The sequence below is a fragment of the Tympanuchus pallidicinctus genome, unplaced genomic scaffold (genome assembly GCF_026119805.1).
Source record: "Tympanuchus pallidicinctus isolate F22 unplaced genomic scaffold, pur_lepc_1.0 scaffold7, whole genome shotgun sequence".
Taxonomy (NCBI): Eukaryota; Metazoa; Chordata; class Aves; order Galliformes; family Phasianidae; genus Tympanuchus; species Tympanuchus pallidicinctus.
This window is the reverse complement of record NW_026294791.1, coordinates 5,734,281-5,755,329: the sequence shown is the minus strand read 5'-3', so window position 1 is coordinate 5,755,329 and position 21,049 is coordinate 5,734,281. Positions and strand designations below refer to the sequence as shown.

The 21,049-nt window shown below is 40.0% G+C and overlaps 1 protein-coding gene across 4 annotated transcripts in view; it reads left to right on the top strand.

Annotated features, from left to right (window-relative positions):
* OSBPL9 (oxysterol binding protein like 9) overlaps window positions 1-21,048 on the top strand; it is a 56,248-nt gene extending 35,200 nt beyond the window's left edge. For 2 of the 4 annotated variants that reach the window (XM_052665947.1, XM_052665950.1), the window contains 18 exons: window positions 2,334-2,363; window positions 4,772-4,822; window positions 8,827-8,865; window positions 11,693-11,786; window positions 12,285-12,383; window positions 13,200-13,359; window positions 15,114-15,226; window positions 15,404-15,522; window positions 16,184-16,269; window positions 16,502-16,676; window positions 17,822-17,906; window positions 18,175-18,285; window positions 18,634-18,697; window positions 18,801-18,941; window positions 19,264-19,342; window positions 19,580-19,671; window positions 20,076-20,211; window positions 20,319-21,048. In XM_052665947.1, coding sequence (XP_052521907.1) covers window positions 2,334-2,363; window positions 4,772-4,822; window positions 8,827-8,865; window positions 11,693-11,786; window positions 12,285-12,383; window positions 13,200-13,359; window positions 15,114-15,226; window positions 15,404-15,522; window positions 16,184-16,269; window positions 16,502-16,676; window positions 17,822-17,906; window positions 18,175-18,285; window positions 18,634-18,697; window positions 18,801-18,941; window positions 19,264-19,342; window positions 19,580-19,671; window positions 20,076-20,211; window positions 20,319-20,393 — 1,749 coding nt within the window. In that variant the 3' untranslated portion in view covers window positions 20,394-21,048. The remainder of the gene's footprint in view (window positions 1-2,333; window positions 2,364-4,771; window positions 4,823-8,826; window positions 8,866-11,692; window positions 11,787-12,284; window positions 12,384-13,199; window positions 13,360-15,113; window positions 15,227-15,403; window positions 15,523-16,183; window positions 16,270-16,501; window positions 16,677-17,821; window positions 17,907-18,174; window positions 18,286-18,633; window positions 18,698-18,800; window positions 18,942-19,263; window positions 19,343-19,579; window positions 19,672-20,075; window positions 20,212-20,318) is intronic. The other 2 variants (XR_008202201.1, XM_052665948.1) reach the window with 2 other exon arrangements.
* The last annotated feature ends 1 nt before the right edge of the window (window position 21,049 follows it).

Here is a 21,049-nt window from a genome sequence, read left to right as displayed (position 1 = left end):
CAAAAACAAGGTGAAGTAGTTTCAGTGGAAGCCTGCAATTTGATTAGATTAGTTATAGCATGTGGCTGCATTCTGCAATATAAATTGAAGAATTTGGAAGAAGAGTCACTTTCCAAGGAACACAGATAGAGAAGACAACACGTTTCTGCAGAATATCACTGTTTCATTTGAAAATGTGTTTAATAACCAAGGAAACAGTAAAATTTCTTCCTAATTGATATTCAGAGAATAGGGATCTTGAAGAGAGAAAATTGTGATAAGTTAGTAGTATATGATATTTGGCTTTATTATCTAATGGTTTTCATCTTCAACATGCTTCTTGTTCAATTTAGCTAATGAAAATTCAGAGTCTTTCATATCTGTACTTGCTCTTTAGAAGGGTCTTCACAAGGATGGGATCTGTCTGGCTTTTTGGGATCATCATAGAATAGCTTAGGTTGGAAGGGACTTTGAAGATTATCAAGTTCCAATGCCTGTGTGTATGCACAGACAGAGACACAGAAGGCAAAATTCCATTTCCCCATGCTTTGCCTTGCAGCATAGCCACGGGGCACAAATGTGGAAGAAAAAAATGGATTAATGCAGAATGCTTCTGCTTAGGCTGACCTCCTCAAACTTCATTTCAATAAAGAAAAAAAGTTATGATTGCATAATTTGTGGCTATGCCTTGGTAACCAGGTGGCCTGAGTCTTATCCCATCCCAGATCTTCTGTGCAACCTCAGATGTGTTACGCTTTGTCTGCACCTACGTGCAAGAATAGCAGTGTCTGAATTCGACTGTCATTTGAAAGATTACAGATGGGTTGGGAGAACACTGTGACCAAACTTATCACATGACCTGTCATCACTTTCAGATTTAACAGATTTCAACAGTTATCTGCAAAGGGAATAAGATACTGATTTTTCTGGCGTGTAAATATTGTTAAAACTTACTGGGAAAAGTAGATGAAGAACCATCAGAACTGCTGATGGCTGCCTACAGTTGGCTATGAAGCCTTGAGGCTGAGTGATTCATTGCAGTGTTTTGTCTTTCAGCTGATGAAAACTTTGTGTTTGGGTGCGTGTATTTTGGTGCTGTAAGGCTCAAAACTTTGAAGTGCTGTCATCGTATTTCAAATGATTCCAGTACATGTTCATGAAGTTTGGACTGGAAGTATAATAGAGATAGGAAAAACAATATAGGAATTCTTAACTGTTGGCATATTTTGTGCTTGGAGCAGAAGTAAATGTAATGTAGCATCCCTGAGAGGCAGTTTCCTACATGGCTGTGGCCCAGTTGTTCCTGTGGCACTGTTTGGCTACCTCTTGCCAAGACAGAGATGGAAGGAAATGTATAGCATCCTTATGAACAGTGTACAGAACAGTATAACTGAAAGACTTTCCCTGGGCATTTGCTGGGAAACCACCACTGCGTTTTTGTCCATGTAAACTAAGACTGTGAATCTACAGGAACAAACAGGCATGTTGCTCTTTTATGATGTAGAATGCAGCTTGCAGTGCTGTGTGGGGGAAAATGTTCCTTCACATGCTTTGATTGCTAAAGAGTCACACAGAAGCTGATTCAAGTCACGTGAGACCTTCATATTAATCAAAACAAAGAGGTCCTGTAATTGAATTTGTAGAGGATCAGCGCCGAGTCCAATTGGATAATTTTGCCTTCAGCAGACAGACACAAGGACATCAACAGGATGCACGTGCTTCTTAGATAGGTTGTGCTTATCTGTAACAAGGCATGCAGATGCATTTTGCATGCCTGGTGTGCAGTTCCACACAGGAAATATTTGTGAACCAGTGTTTCCAGATAAGAGGGCAGACTTCCAGGTGCATGAACTGTCTGCTTAGAAGAAGCAAGAATAGGTGTGCACTGTTACTGTTCCATGATTTTTCTTTTTAAAACTGAGTTTACCTGTGTTTGCTTGTTACACTTGAACAGAGATTAATTTCAAGTAATTCTGGTTGTTGGAATGCACTGCTTTCAGTACACTGCATTAGAGTAGTGTAGTTGGAGTGAATCATCATACTGCATTTCATCTTTGTTGCTGTTAGTGGGAGGCAAAGGTGAAGCACAGACTTCAATGGGTAGATATGTGTGATGTCACTGCTCAGAAATTCCTAAGCTTGATGGCTTCAGGTTTTAATTAGCAGATTGAACTCAGTCTTTTCAATTACAAAATGAAAATTTTGTTTTCATGTAGAAATAATTTTTTTGTGTTGATTGCTTTTTTTTTCATGCCCTCCATGTGTTTAAAATACAATGTTTGTACAGTATTTAGGTCAAACTGCATGCTGGAAGTTTTTTCTTTAACCACATTGTTGAAATTTTTCTTTTACAGAAAATTGAAAGTCTGAAAGAAACCACCAGTGTAAGTTATTTCAATTTTTTAACTACTACATAGATTTTGAATGGTCACCTTGTTTTCTTTTGAAAAATTCTGAACTTCATTCCTGAAAAATGGCAAGTTGTTTTGTTTTCCCTTTTTCATTAAGATGGATGGAATTTCAAACTTCATGTTCAGAAACAGAATAGAATAACCTTTTATGTCACTCATTCCAGGCAGACAATGTTGATGACCTGTCTCTCTCTTTTGCTAAAAGGTTTTTGGGTAGTGGAAAAAAAACACAGCCTCTTACCAGGTTATCTTTACCACTTGATTAATGCGCAATTTTTCCAGTATAAACATCTGTTTAAAAACAAAAAACTTCTTATCACAGTTGTGGTCTTCAGAGTTGCACAGTAGGGACTGCTTAACTCTGCTGACATGGATAACTTGCTTCTCCATATCTGTTAAAACTTTCAATGAGATGTCATTGCCTACAGTGGAGAATGCGGATTCTGTGCTCCAAGAACACTCCTCTCTATTGTTTTGTCTTGCTTGTTCCATCCCTTCATCTCAGCTTTTCAGACATTTACTTTGTAGTGAATGCTAAGATGTCTGTCTTATTCCTGGATCTATGCTGTTAGACTTGAGTCTGGTCCAGGCCTCTTCCAGTCCTTTATCAGTATTTCTTCATGTCTGGTAAATCATAGGGATGTCCTGTAACAATTGTGGAAAATTACCCCTTTGCCTTGGATTAATTTTCTCTGAGTTCTGATAAATCAGTGTTTCCTCTCAATTGAATGTTGTTATATTTTTCTAGTCTTCTTTCTCACCTTGTCTTTTATGCTGAGTCTTCTATAGGATCTTTTTCTATTTCTTGAATGCTTGTGCATTCTTTCAGAGCACTGATTTGCCTGTTAATCTTCCACTGCTGTCCTCACCTTCCCTTTTTCCTCACCTGTCTAAGTAGTTCTTAGTGGATTACCCTGGACAATGGAAAAATCTCACCTCAGTGTGGATTTCAAGGAGCACAGTACAGGGTCAGCTTGGGGCCCAGCTGACTTTCAGCTCTCATATCAGTCCAAGTTCCTGCAGAGCACTATGTCATGGGTGCTCTGGTTTCTGGAAACCTGTATTAGATCCAGTAGTGTAACATCAAAAGGGCAGCCTGTTCTGGTTCTGCTTTCAGATTTAGGTCTAGCTTCTTAGAATTGTAAAATCATAGAATAGCTGAGTTTGGAAGAGACTGGAAGGCCTGCAGTCCAGCCTCATGCTCAGAGCAGGCTCAGCTAGAGCTGGTTGCCCAGGACTGAATCCTCTTGGCTCTTCCATTATTTTGGTTTGTGGCTACTGCTTGCTGTTCTGTCACTGGATACCAGTGCAAAAAATCTGCTGTCTTCCTGACTTCCTTCTTCTATCAGAGGCTGAAACCCACTGATAAGGTCTCCCTTGAATGTCCTTCTCTTCAGGTTATACAATCCCAGCTCTCCATAATCATCTTTCCTATCATTTTCGTTTCCAATCCTTTGCTGGAATTTGTTCCTAAATACTCAAGTTTGTCTTGTACTGAACTGTAGCATGAGTTCAGACAGCTCTGCAGGAGTCTGCTTATTAGTGCTAATTAAATACGAGCTAGGCCAGACCTTCTCTGCTTTCCCCAGGATGTTGTGGTGGATAATGGTTGTAGCTCTGTCCTGTTAGTTGTGCCTAGCATGACATGGCCCAAGATAATTCTCTAGGGCCGTTGGTTTCCAGATGACATGGTGCAGAAGCACATAAGCCAACTCTCTTAAGAAGGCAAACTTTCTTGCTCTTTCCTTAATTTTCTCTTTTTACATGTTTTGTCATTCTGAATCTCTTTATATGCTGATTATATGTTTTTCCAGTGCTTCTTCTTATTTCATTACTGTTGCTTCTGCCTCACATGTTCAGCCTTTTCTCTGGTATTCTACTGTTCCTTATTTGTATGAAGTATCAGAACTCGCACTGTCACATCTTCTGCAGAACATCCATTACCCTTCACACTAATTACTTTCATTACTTTTTTCTTCTTCCCTTCCCCCTTATCTTCATCTTACAGAGAGAACTTGTCAAGTATGTAAATGAGGGATCCCTCTCATCAAAACTAAAGAAGTAGTACTGCTAAATGCATTAGGTCCAATCTTTGCTCAGAATTTGCCTGCTTGCATTTGTGTGAAAGTTAGAAGCTGACTTCCATTTCTCCTTGGAATGCTGACCTTTATGTGGCTTCTGGAAACTTCAGTTTCCTGCTGCTGTGCCTCTATCCTTGGCAAAAGAAGTACAGAATGAAGGGGCGGGTGAGGGGAGGGAAAGTAGGGCTTCTACAGAAGTGTCTATTTAGGTTTTGGCAAATATTTCCATTAATATTCTGTGCAACTATGGAAAATACATGATGCTGATAGAAGGTTTTTTGTTTTTTCTTATTTTCCTAGAGCATGGTAGAATCAATAAAACACTGCATTGTCTTGCTACAGATTGCTAAAGTAAGTACTGTAACTTATTTTGATTCTATTACGTGGCATTCGTCTGTGAGAACATTTTATCTTCTGAGAATTTGAAATGTGAATGTTCTCTACACATTCCAGAATATGAATCCAAAAAATGTTCTAAGCTGATTTGTGCTGATGTGTTTTAATGAAGTTTCTGACACACTGAGTGAGCTCCACAGCAGGCCATTTGGTCTGCTCCTATTAATAGTTGTGTTGATTACAGAGGTCTTTCTTTTTTTTCCTTCAGTTTTGAGATGAACTTGCAGAGTTTTCAGAGTAGGTCAGAATTTCAGCTGAAGAGCAATAGAATCTAAGCTTTACAGAACTAACTGTTCTTTCTGTTTCATTGAAGAGTGTGACTAGCAGGAGTAGGGAAAGGGAAAATGATGACACTAATAATCTACACAGGTTAGACAAGGTTTTTATAGATCTGAAATTTATGACCACGTTGGAAGATCTTGAAATAGACTGTTCTGATTTGAGAATGCAATATGGGTGATGCAGGTACACTTTTCACTGTACTTTAGTTACTTTTGTGTATCTAGTGAGAGTCAGATTTTTTTGGTCGGGTTGTGCTGTATTTAGGATATGTTATTTAAGATGCTGATTTATACACAAGAAGCAAAGTGAAGACGGGCAGTGTTTTTCAAAGCATGAGAATTTAAGACAGTCAGAACACATACTAATTTATTCAGAATAAGTGAATGCAACATTTTTCTGTCATCTAAACTTTCTCTTTCCATGGCTTTCCACTAGGTACGGTTGCTTATCTTCATTACAGATACAGATGCATTTTACATAATTTTGAGGCTAGTGAAAATCGGAGTATTTGAAGCCTTCAAAATCAGGTTGCTGTGGAGGCAGAAGTCGTTACTTAAAAGGTCATTGCATATCTTGTGAAATTTAGATTTCACATCAGTAGCCTAAAAGATGGTAAAGCTCTGAAGGAAAGGTGCATTAGCTAACGAGTTCATCCAAAAAAAGTCTTTACAATTAGTAGGGTACATAGAAGCAGTTTTGTGCCACGTTAACGTAGAGTGAGAACAGTTTAGTTTAAAGTACAGTGATGCTATTTGAACCTTTCACAGCAGTGACAGCAAAAAGAGGCTTGACAGTACCTAATATTTTGCTATTATTTAGTACTGAATGTATTTAAAGTGTTTTAGCATAATGAAACTGGTAGATAATGTGCCATTCTTTGGGGATTTGGAGGAGTCAACTGTAGACAGACTGAATAGGGCTGCTGTCTCACACAGATGTACCTGACTTGCTGTGTTAAGGTAGCTGTTGGAGAAACCCTGTGTAACAAATGACTTGTTATGACTTGCTCATTTCTTGTTACTTCTGCATAAATGTGTTTGGTAGTTACTTATGTGGAGATTTAATTCCCATGAGGTATTTCTTACTTTATTATTATTTGAATGTTCTACTGTGCAATTAGTAGTAAATTTGAAAGACAAGAGTTCCAATCTTTTTCCCATTGAAGATGAAATCCCATTTCTTCTATGTGCTCTGGGTAAGTTCAGTGGGCTAAGGACAGTGCGATTGCTTATCGTGCACTGATGCTAATGTCATGTTGAAGCTGGTTTGATGGTTTGCCAGGGACAGAATTGAACTTGTAGTGACAGTTATAGTCATTTTTGATGAGACTCAGTGCTTTGTGGCTCTAGCTGTCATATAAGCATAAAGGTAGGTATCTGGGTCCCAGAAAAATACTGACATTGTTGATTTATGTAACACTGAATCACGTTGAAGTCCTTCCTTCAGTACTACCAATTAATATTAATCACTGTAAAATGGCTGGTGTTTAATTTTTGGTTCTTTTCCTAAGAAATAATCATATCTAAAAATCTAGAGCAGTAATTTTTCCCTTCTGTTTTATCACCTCCATCTCCTTCCTTTCTCTCTCTTACACAAACGTATTTGTTGATGACATGGCCTTTCTGTCCCATCCCTTTCCCTCTCATCCTCATCTATGTTGGTATTTTGATTTCTTACTGTTGTAGGTAATGAAAAAATTGCCAGTGATTTTTGTGTTTTCTTTTGATTGGTTTCTTTTTCTCTCTGTTCTGTTAGTTCCATGTCTGTGAAGTTCTAAGTATGTAAAACTGTTCTGTGTCTGATAGCTTTCTATTCTCCAGCATACAACCTTCTAAGAATCTGGAAGATTTGCTCCTAGAGCTGTAAGGCAGATATGGCTGCTGACTTACACTGCTGAAACTAAATCATTATGTTAACACGCACCCTCTTTCCCTCTCCCCATCATGCCTGCCCTTTTTACTGCTACAGCTCCTTTCTCATTAGGAGGCAGACTTCAGAATTCTTATTTTTTTGCATACCTTGAAAATTGTTACTACATTTCTGTCTCAGAATATCTCATTCTTCATCATACAACCAGTTGCTGTTTGGTGGTGTGTTGAGGAAACCTAATTCTTACTGTGCATTAAGCTGTTTCTCACACTGGCAACCTGCTTTAGGAATTGGGCAGTTTTTTGTTAAAGTTGCGGGGAGATGCAGGGCATAATTGTGCCTCTGAAAATAATGCAGTAAATACTTTGTATGTATTCTAACATTCTTGACTTAGAAAAAGCAATTAAGCCAAACTGAGTGGGAGGAGAGCAGCATTGGGTTGGGTTCACCCCTGGCTGTGTACGATAACTGGATAATGGGATAAAGCCCAACTTCACTGATACTAAATGTACAAATGTGAATAATGGTCTGTCAGGGATGTGATAAACTGACAGAAATATGGAAGACATGTTTCATGTAGTAATTCTTGTATTCAGATATTTAGCTTCACATCTTTGCCTTTACCATTTCTGGTCATTTCTGCCTGCCCACCTTGGTGGCATTTCCTTCTTTCATGTGCAAGCTGCGTAGCTGATGCTGTGCTGTGGAAATAGGATGGCAAGCATCAGTATGAAAGCAGCTTCTTTGTGTTTTGTATCCTAGGGGTTAGTGAAGGTAACGGGATGGGGAGACTTTGTTTGTTTGGAGGCGGGGAAAAATCGATATTTTTCCTTCCTTGTTTGGAAGTTTACAACCCACTGGAACTCACTGCCCTTAGTATTGTTTTTTATCATGGACAGCCCTGCTTAGGAAAGGTCAGCTAGCTGATGTGAAATCTGAGCAGCTTTCTGCCAAGTGTTTAAGCTAAGGAAGGGTGTACAAAGTATTGAGACGTAAGTATGTGCTACCTCAGTTCATGTTATTTACTGCTTTTTTCCCCTCGATCCTTTTTGCAACTTTAACTGGAAATCTAGAGAACAATCTGTAGAGAAGTCTTAAAGTTGTCACCAGGATACTGGCTAATGGGAACTTACAGCAGAAGTGAAGAAATTTCACCTAGTGTGCAGTGAAATTTAATGCTGGTGCTGGTACCTGTGCTGGCTATAGGCTGATGTGAGCTTAACTTTCTTAACTACTAGTTTAATTGCCTGTGATGACAGTTTATTCCAGTGCTGCTTGCTCCTTCTCATAACGTTTCTAAGCAAAAATAAGCCACACTAGACTGTACATATTATTAAAAGGTTTAAATCTAGTAGATATGAAAAGGTTCAGAACATTAAATCTATGAAAGTACTGTTGCCTTTCAAAAGCAAAACATGCTTTCGAAAACTTCTGCTAATTGTTGTTCTCCAGTTCTCAGGGACTCACCAGTGCTGCAGATCTTGGTTTGGGGACTCGTAGCTAGTTGGGAAGAACCTGCATTGTGAAATGTGACTGTGTTCTGCAGGGTAGAAGGGATGTTTTTAAAGCTTATTGAGCTTGTTTGAACAGATCCTCATAAAAGACTTATGTACAGAGTGTGGTGATGACGCACGGAGTTGTTCTCTCCAAGTTTGGTTACTGTACCCCATGGTGAGGAACACTAACATCTTATGGCTGAAAATGTAGAGGTTCCTGGGAGAAGCCTGCTGTTAGAGCTCTCACATAACACAAAACTGCTACGTCATACAAGATTGATTTGTTGATACTCTTAACATTTTTTCCTTAAGGACCAAAATAATGAGGAGAAGCACGCAGATGGACTTATAGTAAGTTTAAATCTAATCTTTATCTCCCTGTACTTCTGCAGAACATGTGAACAGAGACCTGACTTTCCACTCATTTTGCAGTGTTGTTCTTCTTTCTCTAATTTACTGCTTCAAGCATCTTCCTGAAATTCCCGTTGAGTCGTTAACTTCTGAGATTGGCTCACAGCCTTGCTGTTAAAGAATATAGTGCCAGTTTTATGCTGAGTGTTTTAAATGGCATTGTTGTGACTGAACACACAGAGAAGTCTGCCATGTGAGCAGATGAAAGGGAAATCACTGGTATATAAATAGTTCTGTGTTCCATCTGAAATATCTCCATGCATAAAATACATCAGCTATCCATGTGCTTCCAGTAGCTTGTCTTTTCTGCAGTGCTGCTCATTCAACACAGTTGTATTCTGTCTGTTTAAGCAGTGTTCCTTCTTTAATATAACTTCTGCATTTTCAATGTAACTTTTGTCCTCTTTGGTTTAAGTCACTTCTCTTTCTTTGTTCTCTTTTTTTGTCACTTATGTACATTTCAGGTGCTTTTAATATGAAATTGGTTCAGTAAAACATGATTCTAAAAATTAAAATTTGTTTTTTGTACAGTTGATAATAATTCCAAAGCCTTGCTTGTCTTTCCTTTGTATACAGCTTTGCTGGTATGGTTTCCTGTCATGAACTTTGGAGTAAAGATGCACATAGAGGTTTTGGCCTCATGCTTGCTGCAAGTAACATAAGCAGTTCCCCTGTGTGTCACATCGTTCAGACCTTAGTGTAATAGAGTAGGTTCCGGAAAAGAGAGCGTGCAGCCCTGCCCTGTGGCAGTGTCCTATGGTAGAGCTGATGCAGACAGCAGATCTACAGCTTGCAAATTTTCATACAGGTACTGCAACTTACCAGAGTCTAAATTTGCTTTTCTGCTTTCTTGCTGTCTGTGCTCTGGCTTATGCTGAAGAAGTATTAAATGATGCAACAAGATGTTGTGAAGGCTGAAATTGTGGTTCTCCTGAGGTCAGTACTGTCTTGGGTAGAGGTCAGGATTTCAGTTTGATCTTGTTGCCATGCTGGAATGACAGTTTGGCTGCTCCTACGTGCTTGGATTTTTTTTTAACCCCGTTGTTAAAATCAGTACGATATGTTCAGGTCTTCATTTGTTTCTAAACCGTGGAGGCATTGCCCAAAATATTTGAGGAGAAACCTCCAGTTCATGCTGTGTAGTGAAGAATTATTTAAGAATACAGTTACAACCCTGCAAGCAAAGTCAAAAGATGAAGTTCTTTTTTTCTTTATCACAGCAGTGTTCTGCATTTCTTTCTCACGTTATTAGTTTCTCTAAAACCTAAGGGAGACGGATACAGCAACAGAGTCTTGTGTATCATGGAACTGTCTTTACTGTGAACTCTCAGCTCTGTAAACAGGACGATGATTTTGAACTGTGATGTCTGTGGGACAGGGAGCTGCCTTTGCTGCTTGCATAGATGCACAAGACATTAAGGTCATGTCTGAGGGAGGTTGGCTTTGTGCTGGAATGCAGAGCAGTAACAGTGTTTGCCCTGGACCGTTTCTTTGTTAATGACACCAAAAAACCAAAAATTTGGTGATTTTTATACTTTGTTTCTTTAAATAGGAATTTTTTTTAAGGTAACCAGAGAACAATAGAATGACAGAATTGCTCAGGTCGGAAAAGACCTTAAAGATCATCAAGTCCAACCACTACCTAACCTTACTACCCCAGCTCTTAACAATCTCTGCTAGATCACATCCCCTTGTTTTAATACGAAATAAGCTCTGTGCTATCAAAAGTCTTCTGAGCTTCACAGATTTTTTAATATGAGAAAGGTTCAGGAAAACAGTTAACCAGAGAAGAGGCAAGAATGGAGTCTTCCTTTTGTAGGAAGTTGAGAGGAGAAAGTATTGCTTCCTTTGCTCGATAGCTTTTGGTTTAAGTACAGTAGTGAGGTCTCCTAGTAAGCAGGCAACAGAAGATTTTCAGTTTTGACATAGATCAGTGTTTTCTAATTGCAGGATGTATTGAAAAGGGTCTTGCACGCCTCATACCAAGTAACGAGCCAGAATAATACAGAAATTCAGGTTGTCACATGTAAACATACATGAGAAACAGTGCTTAGATGATAACAGATCACTGAAGCAAGGCAAAATCATGCCTGTATGGATCAAAAGACCACTGCAATATGTGTTTCCAGGAGGCTTTTCTGGTATAAAAGCCGAAAACTCCCAGTGAAACCAGCGACTTCTGAGAGTGATGATTCAAACTGGTGCTTTGCTTCCTGTGCCTGTGTCCTTAACAAGGTTGAGATGTCCTTTGCTGAAAACTGTCAGCTTGCATTCAAAAGAATTTTGGCAACAAAGTGGCACTTTGTGACTGTAAATGCGCCAGTGATTCCTGACTGAATGTGTGGGTTAAGTTTGGCTGACCAGGTTAATTTCTGGAAAGAAAAAAGAAGTCTTTTGAAAATAGAAGTTACCCATCCTAATTGTTGCTGGTTGATTTGTGTTTCCATGCGTTGTGTGCAACATGTATTCAGGGGCTGTGGGGTACCAGCAGCTAGAACGTGAACAGCGAGTTCTTCACAGGACAAGTAAAACCCGTAGCAAATTCAGTTCAATATTTAACAATTTGTGTAAGGAATTAAGGTATTACTATTTTGAAAGTATTTCTTGTGTCCTCAACTCTCAATTTGTGTTTCACTTTCTCTCTCAGGAGTTTGTTGCCTTGCCTTTAAGTATTTCTTGTGCTCACGGTGTTCTTACTATCTATGCTGTTGTTTTTGTTTTCTTAATTGAGGGGGAAAAAAAAGTGTTTTTGTTTCTTTTATCTCAGAGTACTATAAACCCAGTCGATGCAGTGTATCAGCCCAGCCCTTTGGAACAGCCGGTGATCAGTGCAATGCCTTCCCACACTGTTATACCTCCAGGTATGGAAGAGAAGCTCCTAGAAATACCCACGGGCAAGCAATGCAGCTGCACTCCAGGTGGAAGGGCTGCATAAGGGTGGATTGTTTCTATGCCACATGTATGCAGTACAGGTGCTCACTGCACCTGGTGGTGCAAAGCAAGGAAAAAGAGCAGGAAGCCTGGAGCTTCCTCAGCCCTCAGGTAACACTGCCTCTAGTTCTGTGGATAAGCCTATGTGTTACACTTGTCCTGAGTTACTGGCTTATACTTCTAATATTCTTTCCTAGAGTAAATAAAAGCATGATTTTTTGGAAAAGAAGCACTTTTTAGGTAACTAATGGCAACTTTTGAAATTTAAAATTTAATTAACAATGTCAGAAGTATGTTTCTCTGGGAGACTTGTCTAGGCAAAGATTTTTTTTATGCAGTGACATAATGTGGAATCTCCTTCACCGAAAAAGCACAATTCTCACTATTGATTGTGACTTCAGTATTTAATATCTCAAAATATATCCTAGAACCTCAGCTGTGCAAGTCAGAGCAGCGACCCTCATCCTTACCAGTGGGACCCGTAGTAGCAGCGCTTGGAAATCAGACTCCAACACCAAACAGTACAGGTACAGCTCTGTGAACGTGACTGATGTACAGGAAAAAAAGTGGAACGTATGCTGTCTGTAGTCTGCTTTGCTATTAAAGTAACACTGCACGGGCCAGTTATAAAGGAAGATCTCAAACTGTTAGTAATGTTATAGTCCTCTCTCTTTGGGAGCAGTACTCACTGCTCATTCCCATTGATGACATTCCCACTGAGCTAATCTTTCATCATTCATTCTAGAGATGTGATTTTATTGATTGATTTATTGCATATTAACTGCTTGACTTTTAATCTACATTTGTCAGATGGTCTGACTTTTTTTTCTCAAACATTCATTTTTGACTATACAGTGAAAGCAATCAAATTCTGCAGAAAGACTGTGAAATCTTTATCTTGGGAGATATTTAAAATCTGACTGTATGTGAATTTGAACAAACTGTTTTAACTTTAAACTTATTTGTGCTTCAAGTGGGAGTTGGACCAGGTGACTTCTGAAGGTCCATTCCAATATAAACCACACTGTGTATCTGTAAAAGTTTTCAGTATTGCTGTTTTGCCTTTAATCTACAACTTTGGAGAAAGTATATCCTTATACTTCACTGTTCTATGCTCTTAATATTTTTTGGGGGGAGTGACATTTCTTTTGTTATCTGTTCAGCTAAGCTGAATATGAACCTGACTGATGATTGCTTCTAACTTTGTAAGCTGTCCTAGCTTCTGGGTTTACTTGAGTCCTCACTGATTTTATTAGAGAATTGGTGGATTTAGTTTTTTGTAGTTTTGTTTATTGTTTGATTGTTCTGCTTAAATTAAGTTTGTAATTCTTAATACTCCACAGGAAGCGGGCAGTCAGCACCCAGCAGCAGCCTCACATCTCCAAGCCATGTCAACCTGTCTCCAAACACAGTGCCGGATTTTTCTTACTCAAGCAGTGAGGATGAATTCTATGATGCTGACGAATTTTATCAGAGCAGTTCTTCCCCAAAGAGATGTATGGAGTAAGTAGCTGAAAGAATGCAGTGTGTGCTGAATACAGATTCTATTTTTGTTGTTGTTTTGTTGGTTTGTTTTTTTTTTAATCTCACGTGCATGGCTCTACTAGTAGTGGTTGTTTAATCGAACAAGACAGATTGACTTAAAATAAACAAAGAAAAGCCAAGTCGCTCTTTATGAAACAGAGTAAGAACACCTTATCCCCTAGCATGGTTGTCTGTCAGGGAGGCAGTTTCCTTCCCATTCCAGCTAGCTGAAATACACATTGACATGACTCAATCTGTTACTGAAATAGGGAAGCCACCAGCTCAGAGGATTAATCTGAGACTTGGATGTATTTCATACATATATTTGGTGTAAATAGCCAAATCCCTGTCACAAAATAATAATGATATTATTGTTTCATAAAATAGTAAAAATGAAAACAAAAACCCCTTAAGCTCACAGAATCACAGAATGGCCAGGGTTGGGAGGGACCTCAAGGATCATGAATCTCCAACCCCCTGCCACATGCAGGGCCGCCAACCTCCCCATTTGATACCAGACCAGGCTGCCCAGGGCCCATCCAACCTGGCCTTGAACACCTCCAGGGATGGGGCATCCACAACCTCTCTGGGCAGCTGTTCCAGCACCTCACCACTCTCTCTGTAAAGAATTTCCCCCTGATGTCCAACCTAAATCTTTCTTCCATCAACTTAAAACCATTCTCCCTCGTCCTACACGTATCAACCCTTTCGAAGAGCTGATTCCCCTCCCCTCTGTAGGCTCCCTTTAGGTATTGATAGGCTGCAATGAGGTCACCCTGCAGCCTTCTTTTCTCCAGGCTGAACAAGCCCAGCTCCCTCAGCCTGTCCTCATAGGGGAGGTGCTCCAGTCCCCTGATCATCCTAGTGGCTCTCCTCTAGACCCTCTCCAACAGCTCCCTGTCTTTTTTGTACTGGGGGCTCCACACTTGGACGCAGTATTCCAGTTGGGGCCTCACAAGAGCAGAGTAGAGGGGGAGAATTACCTCCCTGTCCCTGCTGGCCACCCCTCTTCTGATGGAGCCCAGGATACCATTTGCTTTCTGAGCCAAGAGCACACTGCTGGCTCATGTTAAGTTTTTCATCTATCAGAACCCCCAGGTCCTTCTCTGCAGGGCTGCTCTCAAGCACCACTCCTTCCAGTCTGTATGGATGCCTGGGGTTCCTCTGGCCCAAGTGCAAAACTCTGCACTTTGCTGTGTTGAACCTCATCAGGTTCACCCGGGCCCACCTTTCCAGCCTCTCCAGGTCCCTCTGAATGGCATCCCTTCCTTCAACCTTGTCAACTGCATCCTCAGCTTGGTGTCATCAGCAAATTGCTGAGGGTGCACTCGATTCCGTCGTCGATGTCGCTGATAAAGATGTTGAAGCACCGGTCCCAAGACAGAGCCCCGGGGGACGCCGCTTCTTAGCGGCCTCCACCTGGACACAGAGCCATTGATGACCACCCTCTGTCTGCGGCCTTTCAACCAGTTTCTTATCCATCGAGTGCTCCACCCATCAAACCCACATCCCTCCAATTTGGAGATAAGGATGTGGTAGGGAAACACGTCAAAGGCCTTGCTCAAGTCAAAGAGTTGCCTGCCTTTCCCCAAAGATTTTAAGAGATGCTACACAGTTTTCTGTGAAATAGCATGCAAACTCCTTAGAAAACTGAAGCCTATGTATAATAGTATTATATTATAATGATTTCTGAATTGTCTCATTGTGAATTGCAAGAACTTCTTCTTCTTTAGTTCTTCAGGATCTGCTGCAGTCCTGACTCGCAGCAGCACAGGGAGTAGTTTGAAACGTCCAGATACCACAGAGTCACTCAATTCTTCCATGTCCAATGGGACAAACGATGCTGGTAAGTGGCCTGTGTGAACTTTATAAGGAACTCTTAATTGTTGATCTGTCTGTAAACTGTGTCAGTATATGTATAGAACAAGATATTTGTGGAAAATAAGACCTTTCTAATGACTGTACTAGTAAAATATAGAGAGTCTTTGAAGGTTTAGAGAAAAAAGCAATTTGGTCTTTTTAGATCTCTTCGATCCTCCTGATGATAGAGATGATGATGCAGAAGGAGAATCAGTGGAAGAACATAAGAGTGTTATCATGCATCTCTTGTCACAAGTCAGATTAGGAATGGATCTAACAAAGGTAAACTTGCCTACTGTTGCCAGTGGGGAGGGAGAGGAATGCCCCGAGTTCTGTATAAATTGCTTCAATACTAAGTGATAATCTAACTGTACACTTAATGGCTAGTCATGCTATGGCATTTTATTTTTAATTGGAATTGTTACTGGGAGAGGAAAAATGAATGTTGAATAAGTAAATCTGACTCCTAAAATCTGATTGGACAAGGTCTGTTGAAAATAACTGCTGTAGGAGGCAGAAGGACAGGTGGAATGTTGCTACTGCATACAGCATCCCTGTTACCCCAGATTTACAGGCAGTTCAAGGATCAGTTTGAAGAGAACAAGATCTGTGTTACCCCAAAGTATGGTAACGTTCAATAAGACATGTGCATCAAGTAAAAGCAGGCGTTAAGCCTGTAGTGAAACACTTGGCTGAAGTGGGATTTCATGGAGTAAGTTGCTTGCTTATTTCAGCTGCTACATGTAGAACTAAAGAGCTGGATGGTTCCTGAATGTGACCTTTTTAAGTGGGAATTCAGTGGCGAGTTTGAGAGCAAAATTTCCCCCCAGACACACAAAGACTTGGGTGGTTTGTAAGCCATTTACAATCAATACGTAGAATGATTTTGTGCAGGATGTAAAATACTTTGATCTGTCTGTAAGAGCTCGTTTTCTTTACTCAGGTGGTTCTTCCAACGTTTATCCTGGAAAGAAGATCACTGTTGGAAATGTATGCGGATTTCTTTGCGCATCCGGACTTGTTTGTCAGGTATTCAACGTTTGAAGTGGAGCATTACCTGGTTCTTACACTGTGGGCTGTCAAGTATAAAACACTAGTTTTGAAGAAAAATGCTTAAGTACTGATCTGAACTTGAAAAACAGTAATCTAGTGAAACCTTTAGCTGTAAAGCAATTAACCATCCAAAAACTTTCCCACATTTGAGATACCTACTTACATGACATGTTGCCTTTTCTTCTTTTCTCTGTTTTGGACTATGAAGCATTAGTGACCAGAAGGATCCAAAAGAAAGAATGGTTCAAGTGGTTAAATGGTATCTCTCAGCTTTTCATGCGGGAAGAAAAGGGTCAGTTGCAAAAAAGCCTTACAATCCCATTCTGGGTGAGATCTTCCGATGCCACTGGGTGCTGCCAGGCACTGAAGGTGAAGATGATACGGTTAGTTTTGTAGTGTACGTTTTTTGGTGCTTATCACCCGTGCATTGATTCCAAAAGCTTTATCAATTTACTGACTGAAACTGCGTATGCTGTGTTCAAGGAGCAAAATTCACCAATTGTGGCAATTTCTTAACTGATTATTTTTTTTTTTTTTTTCTGCCTCCCTCTTCTTCCTTTTCTTCGGGCAGAGGTTTGAAATACTGTGCGTAACAAAATCAGAGCCTTCAGGTTTTTGGAAGAACTATCTGACTTGCTGAAAATGTTACTTTATTTCCTGAACAGTTTTCTAGTAATTTTTCTCTTAAAGCTCGGATTTTTATCAGTTCTCCAATGCTATGTATTTTGAACATGAGGTTTTTTTTCCATCACTTAAAGCATGGAAAGCAGCACAGTTATCCAGTATATTTAATTCTTGTCTTAAAATCTTCTCCTGAAGTTTGAAAGGTACAAAGTCTTCTCAAATCTGGATTCTGAGCTTGCACAGTACTTTAGTTGCATATCTGTGTCTGGCTCCAAAGGAATAGGCCTGCTTCAGTGAAGGATGTCTAGGTCTGGGTCAGTCTGCTAGTGCATGAGATCATACAAAGTCTTTTGCTTGTTTCTGAGGTGAATGTTTAAACTCTCTTTTTCTTGGAATAAAGACAGCATTGCATTTTTCCTTCCATTGCTTCTGACAAATTACTACTTGTGATTTGCCACGGGAGACGAATTGTGTTACATGGCTGTGTGAGACATGCGAGCTGCATTACTGATACATGTGTCAGACTTGCTGAGAAGCAAAAATGAAATGAGCTCTGCCACCTATCTGTTATTAGCTAATAAAAAAGGGAATTTAAATATTACTTTTTAATCAAGTTTATGCATGTTTTTTTAACTATTGTTTCAGTATCATGGCCATCACCCAAAATACTTTTTCACTTAAAACCCAGAGAGCACAAACTGTATGTTCTTTGGAAAGCATCACAGTTTCAGGAATGAGTTACCCCACGTTAAATTAGCAAACTCACAAATATACAAAACCCAATTGAAATTTGTTTTTAGAAGCCTACTTTAAACTGGGACGCAGCTTTGCTTGGAAGCATCCTGTCACTGCCTGGTGTTTTGTTAACACTGTCAATGTGAAAATCCTCTCTCCTATCACACAGGAGCCAGTTTCAGAAGGACCAGTTCCGTGGGTCAGCAAAAGCAGCGTAACATTTGTGGCAGAGCAGGTCTCTCACCATCCTCCAAGTAAGTTGACAGTAACTTTGCTAACAGAAAGGGCAACAGTGAAGTCAAAACCTGGTTTAAATCTTGGATTTTTATGTTCTCTATGAATCTCAAAGCTGAAAGGTTTTTTTTCTGTAAGCATCTTTCAGAGAGAAACAAATTCAAAATGTTGCTACATATTCTTAAGCACTTTTAGATATTTCCTGACACAGGAATTTGGAAGCAGTATTAATTTCTTAATTTCTTAATTATTTTCTTGTGCTGCTGATCTTAATATCTTTATCTTCAGTTTCAGCATTTTATGCAGAGTGTTTTAACAAGAGGATTCAATTCAATGCTCACATATGGACCAAGTCAAAATTCTTAGGAATGTCAATTGGAGTTCATAACATAGGGCAAGGTAAGAGTGTGCAAATTTAACAGTAGAATGAAAATCTACATTCTGCAACTGGAACTTTGACTAAAAATATTTTAAATCATCCTATGGGACATAGGTGTTTGAGTTCATAAAACTAGAACTTGTCTACCTAGGAACTGAAGATCTTCTAGAGCCAAATTCTTGCTGTAAACAGCACAATCTTCCCTGCCTTGTCTGGCAGCTGGGCATTCCCAGGCTCTGTGAGGAATAAAGCCCTCCACCTTTCCTTTTTATGGTATCTCTTTTTAATGAAGCATCTCAGGAGATTGTTATGAGAGGCTTTATGAAGGTTTTGCTGGATGTTTTTAATTCTTTTTGTCTTTTTAACAGGGTGTGTCACATGCCTGGATTATGACGAACACTATATTTTGACCTTTCCTAATGGTTATGGAAGGCAAGTAAATACTGTTTGGTATTTTCATTTTTCTTGTCTTGTAACACATCTTCTATTCATCGCTTACAGGCACTACATGTGTACATGTATGTTTATATTGCAGGTCTATTCTCACTGTGCCATGGATAGAGCTTGGTGGAGAATGCAGTATTAGCTGCTCAAAGACAGGCTATAATGCTTCCATTGTCTTCCACACAAAACCATTTTACGGAGGAAAGAAGCACAGAATTACAGCTGAAATCTTGTAAGCAAGCAACTTTCTTCAGTTCATTTGAGGTTTTTTTACTTAAATGCTGACTGTGCTTTTTAAAGTCAACACTGTGAAATCCTGACACATCTGTACCCAACAGCTTGGGCTGTGATGATTGTGTGCCACGTACAGCCAGAGGATTTGTGAGGAAAGCAAGCTGCATTCTAGCTTGGCATGCTCTTAAGTACTCTAAGCTGTATCCCGAAAGAAATTTAAGTTTTCAGCTCTGAATTATCTAAGATGAAGTTTTGATAATTTGGGCTTTTTAGTTACTGTAATAAAACTGGGAAATGTCTGTTGTTTTTTTTCTTCCTAGTTCTCCTAATGACAAGAAACCCTTCTGCTCAGTTGAAGGAGAATGGAATGGTGTCATGTATGCAAAATACTCAACTGGGGTAAAGTACCTTTTTTTTAAAAGGGAAAACTGTGTGTGTATAAGATTTAAAATAAACATTAGCAGATGGGAACTCATGGGAAGATGCTCAAAAGATTACAGGAATGCTGAATTCAGGATTTAAGTCCTGGACACAACCAGTGTTGTGAACAACCAGTACACAGGAATGTGAGGGTACATAAATTGTAAGTCCAGATAAAAAATGATGTCCTTGTTTTCTTTTTTACTCTCTCACTAGGAGAATACTGTCTTTATAGATACCAAGAAAATGCCTATAATTAAGAAGAAGGTAAGGAAATTGGAGGACCAAGAGGACTTTGAGTCTCGCTGGTAAGAACTTTAGTTAAACTGACAATTCAGCTCTACTTTGTGCAGCTGAGCAGTGTGCAGTGTGATGGAGCAGGTGCTCCTAACTGCTCACAGCATGGACAGCTGCACTCTGCCTTGGCCCTCACTGAGGGAGGAACTGAAGCATGAGCAGGTTGGGGCTTTAACAGGGAAGAGGAGATGTCTCTTGGTCACATCCTCACTGGGAGGTCCAGAGAACTTTGCTACAGTCTCCCTGTTTCTGGCAATAGGCAGTGCAGCTGTGGTTTAACACGTGTTGTATTTCTGTCCTTTGGATCAGTGATCAGCTCACACGGTGATAACTGACACACAGTAATGTGTCTGCAGTCTCACAGCACCGTGCTTCTATAAAGCTGCCTCTTTTCCATTCAAATGTCTGTTTTCAGCTTATGGAAAGACGTGACCTACAACTTAAAAATAAGAGACATTGATGCAGCTACAGCTGCAAAGCATGCACTTGAAGAAAGACAAAGAGCTGAAGCCAGAGCCAGAAAGGAGAATGAGACCCCATGGGAAACAAGGGTAAGCTTTTTTCAAAGAGTGTTAATGTCTCATAACCTGTAGTGTTTTACTGTCCCTTTGCAATTTAGGCACAAGAAGCTGATTCTTAGTTATTCTCTTTTCTCTAGTTATTCCATGAAGATGGAGAATGCTGGGTTTACGATGAGCCGCTACTGAAACGACTCGCTGCCAGTAAACACTGAGTGGGTTAGAAAACCAGAAAATGTTCAGGCCTTGACTTAGCAGAGTTCACATCTGATACCAAGACAGTCATCTGTTGTCACGTACGTAACGTTTGGAGCACCTGTCCCCTCCAGTTACAGTGGTTCCTATCTCAGGGATAGCGGACTTAGTGATGCAGATCAGCAACTAAACAAAACAGGAAATGTCTTGGCTGCACGGTGACTTCTGTTGAACTCTGCTGGACTGGTAGTGTATGCAGGCTGCTGGAGCCCTCCAGTTAGATGCTTCTCAAGCATCTGGGCTGTGACATACACCTTGTATAACCACTGTGAAGGCCTTGACATTTGCTCTCAGATGCGTTATATTCCTGTTTCTCCCACCCACTCTAATCCTACTGCAACGTTCTTTCTTTGAGGAGATGTAACTGCTATTAAACAACCGCTACAGCACTGCAGGAATGATGCACAAGACAGCTGGAACAGAACAGCAGCCCCTGCCCTCCCACAGCTGGAGAAGGGAAAGCTCTCTTTTCTTTCCCACTGCAGGATGGGGCTGTGTGGGGTTGTGACTGTTGGGAGGGAAGTGGGGGGGAGTGGTGGAAAACCATGTGAGGGAAACTTCCTTGCCACAGCTAATATTACAGCCCTGTTTTAATAAAAATAAATAGGTTTGTAAT